The sequence below is a fragment of the Vipera berus genome (assembly GCF_964194415.1).
Source record: "Vipera berus genome assembly, chromosome: 3".
NCBI classification, from domain to species: Eukaryota; Metazoa; Chordata; class Lepidosauria; order Squamata; family Viperidae; genus Vipera; species Vipera berus.
In genome coordinates this window covers 207,942,828-207,955,713 of record NC_138204.1, presented here as the reverse complement: position 1 = coordinate 207,955,713, position 12,886 = coordinate 207,942,828, and the positions used below count along the sequence as shown (strand labels likewise).

Here is a 12,886-nt window from a genome sequence, read left to right as displayed (position 1 = left end):
CCTTTACCTTTACCTTTTTTAGTCATTTAATTTGGGGTAGAGTCAGGGTGACTGGCTGGAGCTCAGCGTTTACTGGCTGGATGCCCTTCCTGATGCCTACGCAGAGTTCACAGCAGATATTTTTTTCCTTTACTCCGTAAAAGAGAAACATCTGTCACTTCCTAGGACTGAACTCTCAACCTTCAGAGTGGGAGGTGGTGAGAGTCTTCACCACTAGGCAACCATGCCGATCTGAATTTTAATAAGAACCACAAAATGCAACTGGACAGCAGCTGCCTGGACAGGAGCACTGCTTTTGCAGAGCTGACATAGAAACACCTCTCAAGGCGGAGGTTGTCAGCACAGCTGTTGACTACTGCATTCCAGAAAGTGGGTGACCTCTTTTCTTGGACTGGTTTCTCCCATAGCAACGTGCAGCAGTGTTGCCTAGTCTGCAGACCACTCCCAGCTTTCTGCAAGGTGCCAGATGGCAGGTTTATCTTCAGCCTCCTATCGGATTAGCGTACCTGGGATATTTTTATTACCAAGGCGAGGGTTGTAGCACAGGGTGGTCAGCAAAGAGCCTCTTAACGATCAACTGATGAGGATGAGACGCCATCTGTTTTCTTGGGGGAAGCCTACTGCAAGCCCAGCTGATTTCACCCAGGGATTGACCATTTGGCCAGCCTGGAGACAGCTGACCGGTGGAGTAGTGTGCCGAAGGGCTTAGAACAAGGACTGAAGGACACGTAGACCATATATTAAATTTGATTCTAATCCTTGTCTAGTAGTGGTTACAATGGCATGGATAATCTCCTGAAGCCCAACCTTCTATGCAGCTTAAAAGTTTATTGGTCTGGTAGATAATAACCTGTTTGGGGAAGGCAGATTTTTCAATGGGCTGTTGCTATTAAAATCTGGAAGGAAAGGTTAAGTGTCCTTTATCAGGGACCACAGAGAAAGACCTTCTTAGTCACCATCCCTTTTATGGGAGTTAAGGTAAGCGTTTCCTCTCCTGAGTTTCTTCAAGACAGCTAAACCGTTTGCAGCATGCCTTCTGCGTCTTTGAATCCTCCTGCAGGATAGAGTTTTTCAGGGAAGAAATCCTGAGAAGTGCCTGAGATCTTTTGATAGATATTTCAATTTCAATTTCAGTTTAGACTAGAGCTGGAAGGGACTGTGGAGGTCTTCTAGTCCGACCCCCTGCTCAAGCAAGAAAGCAGGTATTCTTCCATTGGTGTCCTTTTCCTGAGGAAGCAAAGGGGAGCGTGAAGTTGTTTTAAAGTTTTACCATTGCATTTGTACAGGAGGTACTTTGTTATTCTGCTCAAGCTTAGTTACGTGTCTTTAGCGTCAATTTGATTTACATACTTATTTATGTAACACATTTATATGGCCTCCCATCTCACAAGAAGCGATTCGGGCAGCGTAGCATAATCAGTAAAACAACCAAGTATAAAACAACCATTATGAAAATATTTTAAAAATCCTAATAAAATTAAAAACACTGCAAAAATTAAGATATGCAAAGCGCACTGCTGTACTTGTAAGACAGGGCTTGTCTGGACAATAATTATCGTCCTTTGCAACACGCACGTGCACACAATGTTTGCTGGATGGCAGAACCCAGATTCCTGCTGTTAAGCCTACTTTAAATCTGATTTAAAGATGATGTCGCGCAATAGTTTCCTTGCTGGGAATTCAAGGCTTAAGCAGGGCAGTGGCTTAGCTATAAAATCAGTTGCTCCCCAGATCCCAAGGAAAAGTCGATATTTATTTTTCTCGTTGGATTTGTTGTGATTAACTTCAAACTGTACTTTCTAAAAGTGGTGCTCGATGTGGAAGATACTGCCTATTTGTTGCATAATGCTGTAAGTATTTGGGGAAGGAAAGGGGATACAGAAAGCCAGAAACAAAACAAGCAAAAAATTATTGTTTGTCACTCTTGCTGGGATTTCAAAGTTGGGGGTAAATTTTGGAAGCATTATTTTTCTTGGATTAGAAATAAGAAAATACCTGTATTTATGACTGACTGGAAACTCCTTGCAGACTTTTTTGCATGAAACAGAGAAAAATGCATGTATGGTGTGTGGTTCTGATGATTAGGGGGGGGGGGAAATGGATATTAAGAAAAAATGAGCTTTGTAATCACGGAGTGAGTGATAGCTTTGCAATCATACCGTACTTGTATTCACTGCAAAGGAAATTGCAACCTTCATTTTATTTCCTTTTATCCTTTCTTTCTGCACTTTTGTTTTCCCCCCCTTCCTTTCTCTTTCTTTGTTGCTTCTGAATTAGTTCATATATGTTTTTATGTTCACTTTAAAACTTTAAAACACACACGCACACACACTCAAGAACCGTGACCTGTTAGCTCATTGCCTTAGAGATATAGCCTTACCAGATTCTTCAACATTTTCAATGATGGCATAGCTTCTAATCTTCTGGAAAAGTTTTTTAAAAAAATTCAGAGAGATTATCTGCCTTGAAAGTAGCCCGTGATGAACTGTACAGCACAGTGAAACATCAGAAATTGCCCAACAGAAAGGTTTTATGACATTTTGAATACCATAAGTGTTTTGTGATAACCTTTATATCAAAATGTTTTATAAAATTTGCCAAATTTCAATTCCCTGGGAGTCATGGGTCTAGATTTTAGATGCATTCTATAAGTTAGCCAACTTGAGGTACCTTGCTTAAAAAATTGTCATCTTACAATATACCATTTTGCACAGTTAAAGGCTTTGACAAAAAGGCTTGTCTTCTTGGGCTATGTGATATAGGAGGGAAATTTGTATTTGATGGGTTTTTTTAATTATTATTAAATTTACCGTATTTTCTGGCATATAAGACGACTTTTTAACCCATGAAAATCTTCTCAAAAGTCAGGGGTCGTCTTATACGCGGGTGCTGAAACTTTAGGGACAGGGCTGGCTGGAAAACCTGGAGCGGATCTCCCATTTGGTCTGCGCAGGGAAAGCGGGACCAATTGGAGAAGAAGCTGCAGTCTGTGATTTTTTACAGGCTGGGGTCTTGGCGTCTTTCCTTCTAAAGTTGAAGAGCAGCTTCAGTCTATCCCAACTTGAAAGGCAGGTGGGGAATGCAGCAGCCAGAGCAGCTGCTTAGCTCTAAGGACACATTTGACTCAGGAACTGGGAGGGCTGGCTGGAAAACCTGGAGCGGATCTCCCATTTGGTCTGCGCAGGGAAAGCTTTAGAGTGAATTAGGAAAAGTTTAATCCACTTGCACTGTTTTATATTTACGTGTTTGATGACAAACAGCCTTATGTTTATAAGTGACAGTTTTCCTACTAAGTACCTGCATGTCATAAGCATTTGAATTAAAATTACCATATTAAAATCAAATCTGATGTTTTTTAATTTTTATTTGGTGTGCGTTGGAAGAGGGGTAGTCTTATACAGCAAGTATAGCCCAAACCCTATAATTTAACAGGAAATGTAGGGGGTCATCTTATACGCCCAGTCGTCTTATATGCCGGAAAATACCGTATATGTTGCCCAACTCTGGGCAGTTACAGTATTATTCCCAGAACAGAAAATTTCTAGTATGTTATAAGGTTTTTCTTTTTAAGATGGGTCGTCCCACTGCCTAATGTTGGCTCATCAGATTATACAATCCAGTCAAACGATATAATAGCACTTTCCATCTTGCCATACTTGAACATGTCTCACAGGTCAGAAGACTTTTGCCAGATCTTAAATTCCAGTTTTCCTAATGTGTAAAATAGCTTGATGCTGGATTTTTTACCACAACCAGAAGCAGTGAAAGCTGATGTGATTTGAAGATTATTAGAAAGTGTCAGTGAATAATAATTTTAAAAAGCTTCATAAAAAACGTATCTATACTCTCTGAATAAAAGAACTCAGCATGCCCAAAAATACATATTTTTAAATTTTATACTCCTTAATTCAGATACTTTTAAAAACCCGATTTTCTTTCCAGACTTACAAAAAAAAACGGGGTGGGGGGAAAGGAAAGGGAACAGAATGCATCTTTTTAATGTTCCTGTATATTCTTTAATTCTGCAGTGCTGAAGCAACTCTAGCAAGAGTTGCTTCTCAGGGAGAAGGGCGGCATATAAATTTAATCAACCTAAATTTAATAAACCTAAGTTTAACAGCCATCGTTCATGTGGCTAATCATATGAATTCTGAAAGGGAGCCACAAAAAGGTGGGGGGGGGCAAATATTTCCATTTTTTTTTAACCATCTGCATTTCTTCAGGGTGAGAAATTGATAACATCCATGCGCTGATCAAATTTACCAAGCCCACTTTGTTTCAGCAACGTTACTGGCTCATATGCCTTCATTCAGATGTCTTAACGATTTCAGCCTGTCGGTGTCACCAAAAATGAATACCATGGAATACATAATCCCAAACAATGGCTTGGGTCCGGGATATCTGAGGGAACACCTGCTGCCGGCATCAAGTTCCCTTCGTCCAGTGCGCTCCCACAGGGAGGGTCTGCTCAGGGTCCCACCGGTAAGAGATTGCCGGCGGGTAACGCCCAGGGATAGGGCCTTCTCAGTGGGGGCGCCTGCCCTCTGGAACCAGCTCTCCGCGGAGCTGAGGACTGCCCCCGACCTCCGTTCATTCCGCCGGGGCCTGAAGACCTGGCTCTTCGAGCTCTCTGGCCCAGGCTGAGGATTAACCTTATTTTAACTGGGGTTTTTATTTAGACAGGGACATATATAATTTCTTTTAAAAATTGTTTTTAACTTTTGTATTCTGGTTTTTTTAATCACCCTGTAAACCGCCCTGAGTCCTTCGGGAAAGGGCGGTATATAAATGTAATAAAATAAATAAATAAATTTGGCAAAGATTGGGTTGTATCTCCCCGATGTTTTCTAGATGGTTGGAAAGAGAGAATCAGGCAACTTTCTCTTGAGAGAAGTTGGCAACCATACATAGTCATACAGTAAGCTTGCAAAGAGTGGTAATAATAAAGGAGACGGTTTGTAGCTCAGGGTTGAAATGAGGGGTCGTCGGTGTTTTCTAAGCTCGATTGTTTTCTTGCAGATGTTTCATTACCCTAACTAAGGAACATCAGTGCTAGAAAGTCCCTACTCCCTTCTAGCACTGATGATATTACCTAGTTGGGTAACGAAACGTCTGCAAGGAAACAGCCAAGCTCAGAGAGCACCAAAGACGCCTCAAAGAAATGGTAGTCAACTCAACTCCCAGTTTGATCCCCTCTCTATAATTTTTACTCCTCTTTATTCCAACGGGAACTCCAAATAGCTTGTTACGCAGGACTTTTTTTTTTATCCCCTGTAAGTACAAACTGTTAATTGGTCACTAAGGACTTGAATGATAGACTTGCAGATGTTGTGAACAGAAGTACTTTTGATTGAATGTTAAATACTTGGTGTTATTCAGAAGCCTTTTTTTGCTGAGGTGCAAATGGCTAATTTGCTGCTTTCCTCCACAGGAACAAGACATTGAAACAGTCCATGGGTCAGTCCATGTCACCATGTGTGGAACACCCCGGGGAAACAGACCGGCTATTCTAACATACCATGATATTGGGTTGAATCGTAAGTGTGTCATCTTGGGTTGTCTTTCCCATTCTCATAACTAGCGTGCAATGGACAACTTCCTTCTTTCTGGCTTAGTTACTCTGTGTTGTGCCTTGTGATCTAATGTAGCTTTTCCGAATAAGGTATCCTTCCTGTGTGATGGGACTGCAATTCCCAGGATTCTCACCCAGCTTCCCAGCTGCCTGGGAATTATGGGAGATGTGGTCCTGACATACCCGAAGGGTAAAAAACTTAGAACGGCTGGTCTTTTATGAAGTGTTAATGTAACATTGGCTGAGTTCACATATGATGCTAAAGTAACTATGTCTTGTTTCAACTGGCTTTTGAAGAAGCTACAGTGGTATGGCCAAAAAAGAAAAAAGAAATCCAGAGTTTGAAAATCACAGTGGCAAATTTCACACAGTACTCATCACATTGTGGCTTAGCACAACACAATAGGCAAACCCATTCAACAAATATTTTTCATTAATTTTTGTGAGCTGCTGAATAACTCATGACGGGTGGAAATTCCTTGGTTGACCCAGAGCGATTGTGAATTGTTCATGCTAAAAGTGTGGGATTTAAATTTTAGGAATCCCTCATCAACTCTTCGCTATAGCAAAGTCCACTTTAGCTGTGGCTGCACAATAGCCGAGGACTAAAATTTGCTTTTAAATATGAATCTGCATTTTTGCAGAGCGAAATGATCGCTGTCAGAAAGGTCATAGGAAAATGGTTTGGGGATTTTTCTTTCCTCCAACAATGGACTCTTCAACCAGAAATGAGTGTTGTGCAAACTGCAGATCCAATCGATGAAAAGCTTGACTTGGAGTACTCCACATATTCACACTGTGAAGAGAAGCTCTTTTTCCAAATTTGTTTGCATAAGGTGAAATAAAGCAGCCAAGTGTGCAGCCTACTTTCCTGAAAAATTGCTTTTCCTAAACGCCCATTGGCTTTTTCTAGAAAGGAAGCATCATTATTTTCATAGTGACATAGATTGTCACAAGCTGACCTAGAGCGTCTGTCCATTTCACTGTGCAATAAAGTTGTAAGGGCTCTGTAGTACTCGGCGGTTACTCACTCTTCAGAACACCTTTTTCCAAGTTTTGCCTGTTTGTTAGAGTTGCGCCTTCTCCTCTTGTTGTTAGCTGCGAAGTTGTGTCCGACCCATCGCGACCCTATGGACAATGTTCCTCCAGGCCTTCCTGTCCTCTACCACCTTCTGGAGTCCATTTAAGCTCACGCCTACTGCTTCAGTGACTCCATCCAGCCACCTCATTCTCTGTCATCCCCTTCTTCTCTTGCCCTCAATCTTTCCCAGCATTAGGCTCTTCTCCAGTGAGTCCTTCCTTCCTTCTCATTAGGTGGCCAAAGTATTTGAGTTTCAGCTTCAGGATCTGGCCTTCTAAAGAGCAGTCAGGGTTGATCTCCTCTAGGACTGACCGGTTTGATCGCCTTGCGGTCCAAGGGACTCGCAGGAGTCTTCTCCAGCACCAGAGTTCAAAGGCCTCAATTCTTTGGCGCTCAGCCTTTCTCATGGTCCAACTTTCACTGCCATACATTGCAACTGGGAAGACCCTGGCCTTGACTATACCCTCTCCTCTGCTTCCTTCCAAAGACAAAACGTGCTTCAATCCCCTCTTCAATTATGAGGACATGCAGGAAATCACTCAGCATTTTGCGGTCTGCCACGTGGATGCCCCCGGACAGCAAGACGGAGCGCCCTCTTTCCCGCCTGGGTTAGTGGCTCCTGCTAACTCTGTGGATTTTAATTCAGATTTTTACAGTCTCAGTTCCAAAATGATTCATATGGGAAATGGGGAGGGGGGATTTTGCTGGCCAGGTTTTTCTTGTTATTTTCTGAAGCATATTTTTAATTTCCTGATTCTTAATTCTTCTCCAGGAAAATAGATACTGCTTTGCAAATGGTGCAGCTAAGCTTGTAGTACAGATAATCCTTGATTTTACAATCATTCAATTAGTGACTGTTTGAAATTGCAACAGCAGGGGGGGGAATAAGCTTTCTAACCAAGTTTCACACTTACGACCGTTGCAACATCCCCATGGTTACGTGATCAAAATTAGGGCGCTGGTAACTGGCGTGTATTTATGACAGTTCAGTATTCCTGCGGTCATGTGGTCACCATTTGTAAGCTTCCCAGCTGGGTTCTGACAAGCAAAGTCAATGGGGGAAGCCAGATTCGTTTAACACCTGTTTGATTCTATAAGGGAGATGGGTGGTTAAGAATTTTGACACACAAACACACACACACACATGATTCACTTACCAAACTGAAGCGATTCACTTAATAACTGGCAAAAAGGTTGTAAAATGGGCTCAACTCTAATAAACTGTGTTGCTTAGCAATGGAAATGCTGGACTAAGTTGTCGTAAGTCAAGGACTATCTGTAGATGGTATCTAGATCCCATATGGGCTTGTTTAGGAATTGGTACAGTATTGTTAATGGTGATGGGAATGTGGCTAGAATTGTAAGGAGCCTTCAAGGTCATCAAGTCCAAGCTCCTATTTGGGTAGTCTAACCATCTGTTGTATAAATCCAATAAGTGGAAACCCACCACCTCTTTGGTTAGTCATGTCTGATCTCAGACTGGTTTTACGGTTAGGAAGTTCTGCCTTCCTGTAACTTGAACCTAATATTTGAATGCTGCAATTTAAGAATGTTGGAAAAACTGCCCTTTTTGACGTGGCATCCTTTAAAAGCAGGGGTCTTCAAACTTGGCCCTTTTGTGACTTGTGGACTTCAACTCCCAGAATTCCTCAGCGAGCGCGGCTGAGGAATTCTGGGAGTTGAAGTCCACAAGTCACAAAAGGGCCAAGTTTGAAGACCCCCTGCTTTAAAGGATTTGTAATGTGCCACGATTCCCTGCTTCCTCCTAGTTATTTTTCTTCAAGGCTAAACAAACCAAGTTCCTTCAAACTGTCTTTGCTGGTCTGTGTTTCTACTGCTTGGTTTGTTGTTGTTGTTGCTGCCCTCCTTTGAACCTGTTCCACTTTCCCTGAAACCTTCTTAAGTGAGGAGCTAGGTTTGAGGTGACCCAACCCAGAATGAAGTAGAACGAGTACAACAATTCTCATGCTTTAGAAAACAAGGGATGTCCTTCTGACATTTGTTTTATAGGTACATGTATCCTTCCATGGATCAACTGTCTGAAATGCTGCCGGGAGTTCTAAAACAGTTTGGGTGAGTAGAATTGCCTGCTATTGGACACTTCCAAGTTTTTCAGTCAAGCTTCAGGCAAACCATTTTCCGGTCCCCTTCACAACATCCCCAAAACATCTTAAGAAAACTGTCACCTATCTGTCTTGTTCTCTCTGATGGTGATTACAAGTGGAGAGGTTTTAGAATCCTTTGTATTTTGGAGCACTCTTGGTTGAAGGATTCCACAACACTCTGTTTGCACTGGTTAATTGGAAAAAGAAAACCTTCACATCTGACGGCTATAGTAGTAACGGATGTGTTGGAACGTTCTGCTTTTAGAAGCAGGTTCTTGAAGTTCCATCTGCCACATCCCAAAACTATATTTTTATTTTGTTATGAGTCCACTAGTACAGGGGTCCCCAACTCCCAGTCTGTGGACCAGTACCGATCTGCACGAACAAGCAAAGCCCCATCCGCGGGATGCAGGCAGCACACAAAACCACGCACCCTCCGGTCCCTGGAAAAACCTCTCCACGGAACCGGTCCCTGGTGCCCAAAAAGTTGGGGACCTCTGCACTAGTAGAGAAATGTCTAAATGTACTCCCTCTGTGGATTCTGTGGTAGGTTTCTGAATGAAAAGGTTGGCTGGTTATTAAGCAATATGTTTCATTTAAATTTCAGTATAAAGAAAACTCAATTTTACTTCAATGTTTGCTGCACCACTTAACAGCCTTCTTTCTGCATCTAACTGAGTTGTGCCAAATCTGTCCTTGTACGAAGAAGTCTAAAACCTGAAGAGCTAATTTTTAAACGAGTCGATAGGATTAAAGGAAATATTTGCTTTGTGCATGGGAGCTAAGACTGAACTATTTACCCTGACATATCTAGAGCATGAGGTCAACGCATAAATCTTCATGCCATCTTTAAGGGCTTCTGCTGTGACAATTTTTGTTTGCTTTTTGCTTGCCCATTTGTTGAGGAAATGGAAATAGTTGGAGATACCTTGTCCAAATCCATATATATATTGCTCAAACAAATAAAGGGAACACTTAAACAACACAATGTACTGTATTTAATAGTAGGATGTCTTATCTTGTGTTCCCTTTATTTTTTTGAGCTCTGTGTGTGTGTGTGTGTGTGTGTGTGTGTGTGTAAAAAACTTGCTGGGGTTCTAACTTGCTGGGTTTTTTTTTCTTTTTAGACTGAAAAGTGTGATCGGAATGGGAACTGGAGCTGGGGCCTACATTTTAACACGATTTGCGGTAAGTTGGGAATGGGGGTGGGTTTGCTTCCCTTCTGGTTGCACATTTTGTATAACTACAGTACTATAAACTTGAGTACAGGACACTGTTTTCAGCTTCACATTTTCTGATATGCTCAACCTTAATTGAGTAGCAGACATCTAGTGTCAAACAAAAATCAAAATGTAACGTAACGTCTTCCTCACCAAGAAATGGCTGAGATTTGAGCAGCCAAAGTACAGAGTGGAAATATTTCACCATATTTCTGTAGGAGATGACCAGGCTGAGCTTGAGGGAGGGGTCAAATGCACCATTAGTCTTAAATCCCTTTGTGCCCACAGGAGATCTAAGTCCAGCCCTCTTTGAATTTCACTGAATTTTATCTACCACTAGTTTGCTACTACTACTACTGTTAGTATTTCAGATTCTTGTAAAAAGCTTTAGCATACAATAAACCTATATGTCCTTCGCTGCGCTGCTCAGCACGGGCTGCGCTTGGAAGCAACTCTACTACGGAGGGGCTGCTGGGAGGAGGGGGCTGCAGGGGGGGCGGGGCTGGGGCAATGGCACGTGTGCCCACAGAGAGGGCTCTGAGTACCCCCTCTGGCATGCGTGCCATAGGTTCACCACCACTACCCTATACCATTTCAGACAATCTCTTCTTAAAAACTTCCAGTGTTGGAGCATTCACCGCTTCTGGAGGCAGGTTGTTCCACTGATTAATTGTTCTAACTGTCAGGAAATTTCTCCTTAGTTCTAGGTTGCTTCTCGCAGTTCTACGTTGCTTCTGTCTCTCTATCTGGCTGTTTGCTCATGTGCCTCTTCAATCTGCAGCTTAACTATCCTGATATGGTGGAAGGACTCGTTCTTATCAACGTCAACCCATGCGCCGAAGGGTGGATGGACTGGGCCGCAACCAAGGTAAAAACCTTATTTGTTTAAACTAACCTTAAAAACAGATCAAGGTATGCTTTAGAAGTGCAAGGACTGCAGAAATAAACATTTGGGTATCCTTTCAAGGGACGCGGTGGCTCAGTGGGTTAGGACGCTGAGCTTGTCGATCAGAAGGTCGGCAGTTTGGCGGGTTGAATCCTGAGTGCCGCGTAGCAGAGTGAGCACCTATTACTCGTCCCAGCTTCTGCCAACTTTGCAGTTCGAAAGCACATAAAAATGCAAGTAGAAAAATAGGGACCACTACGGTGGGAAGGTAACAGCATTCCGTGCACCTTTGGCGTCTAGTCATGCTGGCCACATGACCACGGAGACGTCCTCGGACAAGTGCTGGCTTTTTGGCTTTGAAACGGAGATGAGCACCGGCCCCTAGAGTCGGAAACGACTAGCACGCATGTGCGGGGGAACCTTATATCCTTTCAGGATGATATATTTAATGAGGGAGAAAAATGTACTTCTTGAAGTATATAATTGAATGTCAGTGTATTACAAGACTGAGGTAATGATACATGATCGATGGAATATTTAAATTATCCTAATGTACTTTTTCAAAAAAAAAACAATGTCTAGATTTCTGGATGGGCTCATGCTTTACCAGAGATGGTCATTTCACATCTCTTTGGCAAGGTAAGTCTACTTCTTGAACAGTCGTATTAAAATATATTAAATATATTCACCTTACTGCTCACGATACTAATGATTGTAGCCAAGGTGTGCTATCCATACAACAGAAAAAATATTTTACATTTTCCTGTTATTTTTTTTACCTTGTTTCATTAGGCCCAATCTCTCTCTCTCTCTCTCTCTCTCTCTCTCTCTCTCTCTCTCTCTCTCTCTCTCTGTCAGTGTGTGAAAACTGAAAAAAATGGGCAGGTTTTGCCTTTTTTTCTCATTTAGAATTTCAGAGTGCCATATTTTTTTTAAAATTTTTTAAATTTTTAATTTTAACTGGGTTTTTATTTTTCTCAGGGTCTCATTTAATCTTTTTAATTTGTTTTTAACTTTTGTATTGATTTTCTTTTAAATACCCTGTAAACCGCCCTGAGTCCTTCGGGAAAGGGCGGTATATAAATTTAAATAAATAAATAAATAAATAAATAAATAAATTACTTCTGCCACAAAAAAGGATACCTTCAGAGCTAGTGGGTGTTTGAGAATGAAATTAAGGAATGGATTTATGCTGCTATAAGCTGTTTTAAGAAAAGTTGGGATTATTACATGGCAGGATTTTGTTTTCATTTGTATACGCACAAATGGGCCATGCTAAGTGTGTAATTTGCAAGTACTTATAGAAAAGAACATTTGAAGCTCAGAGTTGAACTGTGGGTGGGAGATCCTTGGTGCTCTCAGAACTTGGCTGTTTCCTTGCAGGCATTTCATTACCTGACTGGGTAACACCATCAGTGGTAGAAGGGAGTGGGTTTTTGCTCTCTGTTGATCTACAGGTGACTTGCCCTATCAGCATTGGTGGGAGTGTACACTGGGGTTTCTTGATTAGGTTGTTGTTACAAATTCACTCCCTAACCTTATATTACCTGCCTATGTGAAATCTAGGAGGAGATTCACAGCAGCCACGATTTGATCCATACTTACCGCCAGCACATCATCGGTGACATGAACCAAAACAATCTCCATCTATTTGTCAACTCTTACAACAGGTAAATAGGCCAGTGAGCTTTTCAAAATGCTTAGTAACATATTTGCTCTTGCTGTTCAGGGGGCAATCGGTAGCAGGATCTCAGATGGTTTTGGAGATCCTTCTACACAGCTCCTATAAGAGGCTTAGTTGTAAGCCTGGGATTCCCACTTGACATTTAAACTTGTCGATGAAAACCCCTCGAAGGGAGAATTCCAGGAGAGGGAGTTATTAAAACTTAAAAGAGTGATACATCTGATGATATTTGTTTCCTTCTGTTGAATGAACTTTTCAGATCCGGGCGTTGCGCTTTTTAACCTTTTGGAACAAGACTGAATTCAGGTAGCCCTTGACTTAACCCCACCACTTAGCCC

The 12,886-nt window shown here is 41.8% G+C and overlaps 1 protein-coding gene across 1 annotated transcript in view; it reads left to right on the top strand.

Moving 5' to 3' along the window:
- NDRG1 (N-myc downstream regulated 1) overlaps nt 1–12,886 on the top strand; it is a 49,290-nt gene that overhangs the window by 27,070 nt on the left and 9,334 nt on the right. Inside the window, exons 4-10 of the mRNA XM_081325843.1 lie at nt 5,432–5,537; nt 7,141–7,261; nt 8,664–8,726; nt 9,886–9,946; nt 10,760–10,846; nt 11,447–11,503; nt 12,431–12,534. Of these exons, the coding sequence (XP_081181969.1) occupies nt 5,432–5,537; nt 7,141–7,261; nt 8,664–8,726; nt 9,886–9,946; nt 10,760–10,846; nt 11,447–11,503; nt 12,431–12,534 (599 nt within the window). The remainder of the gene's footprint in view (nt 1–5,431; nt 5,538–7,140; nt 7,262–8,663; nt 8,727–9,885; nt 9,947–10,759; nt 10,847–11,446; nt 11,504–12,430; nt 12,535–12,886) is intronic.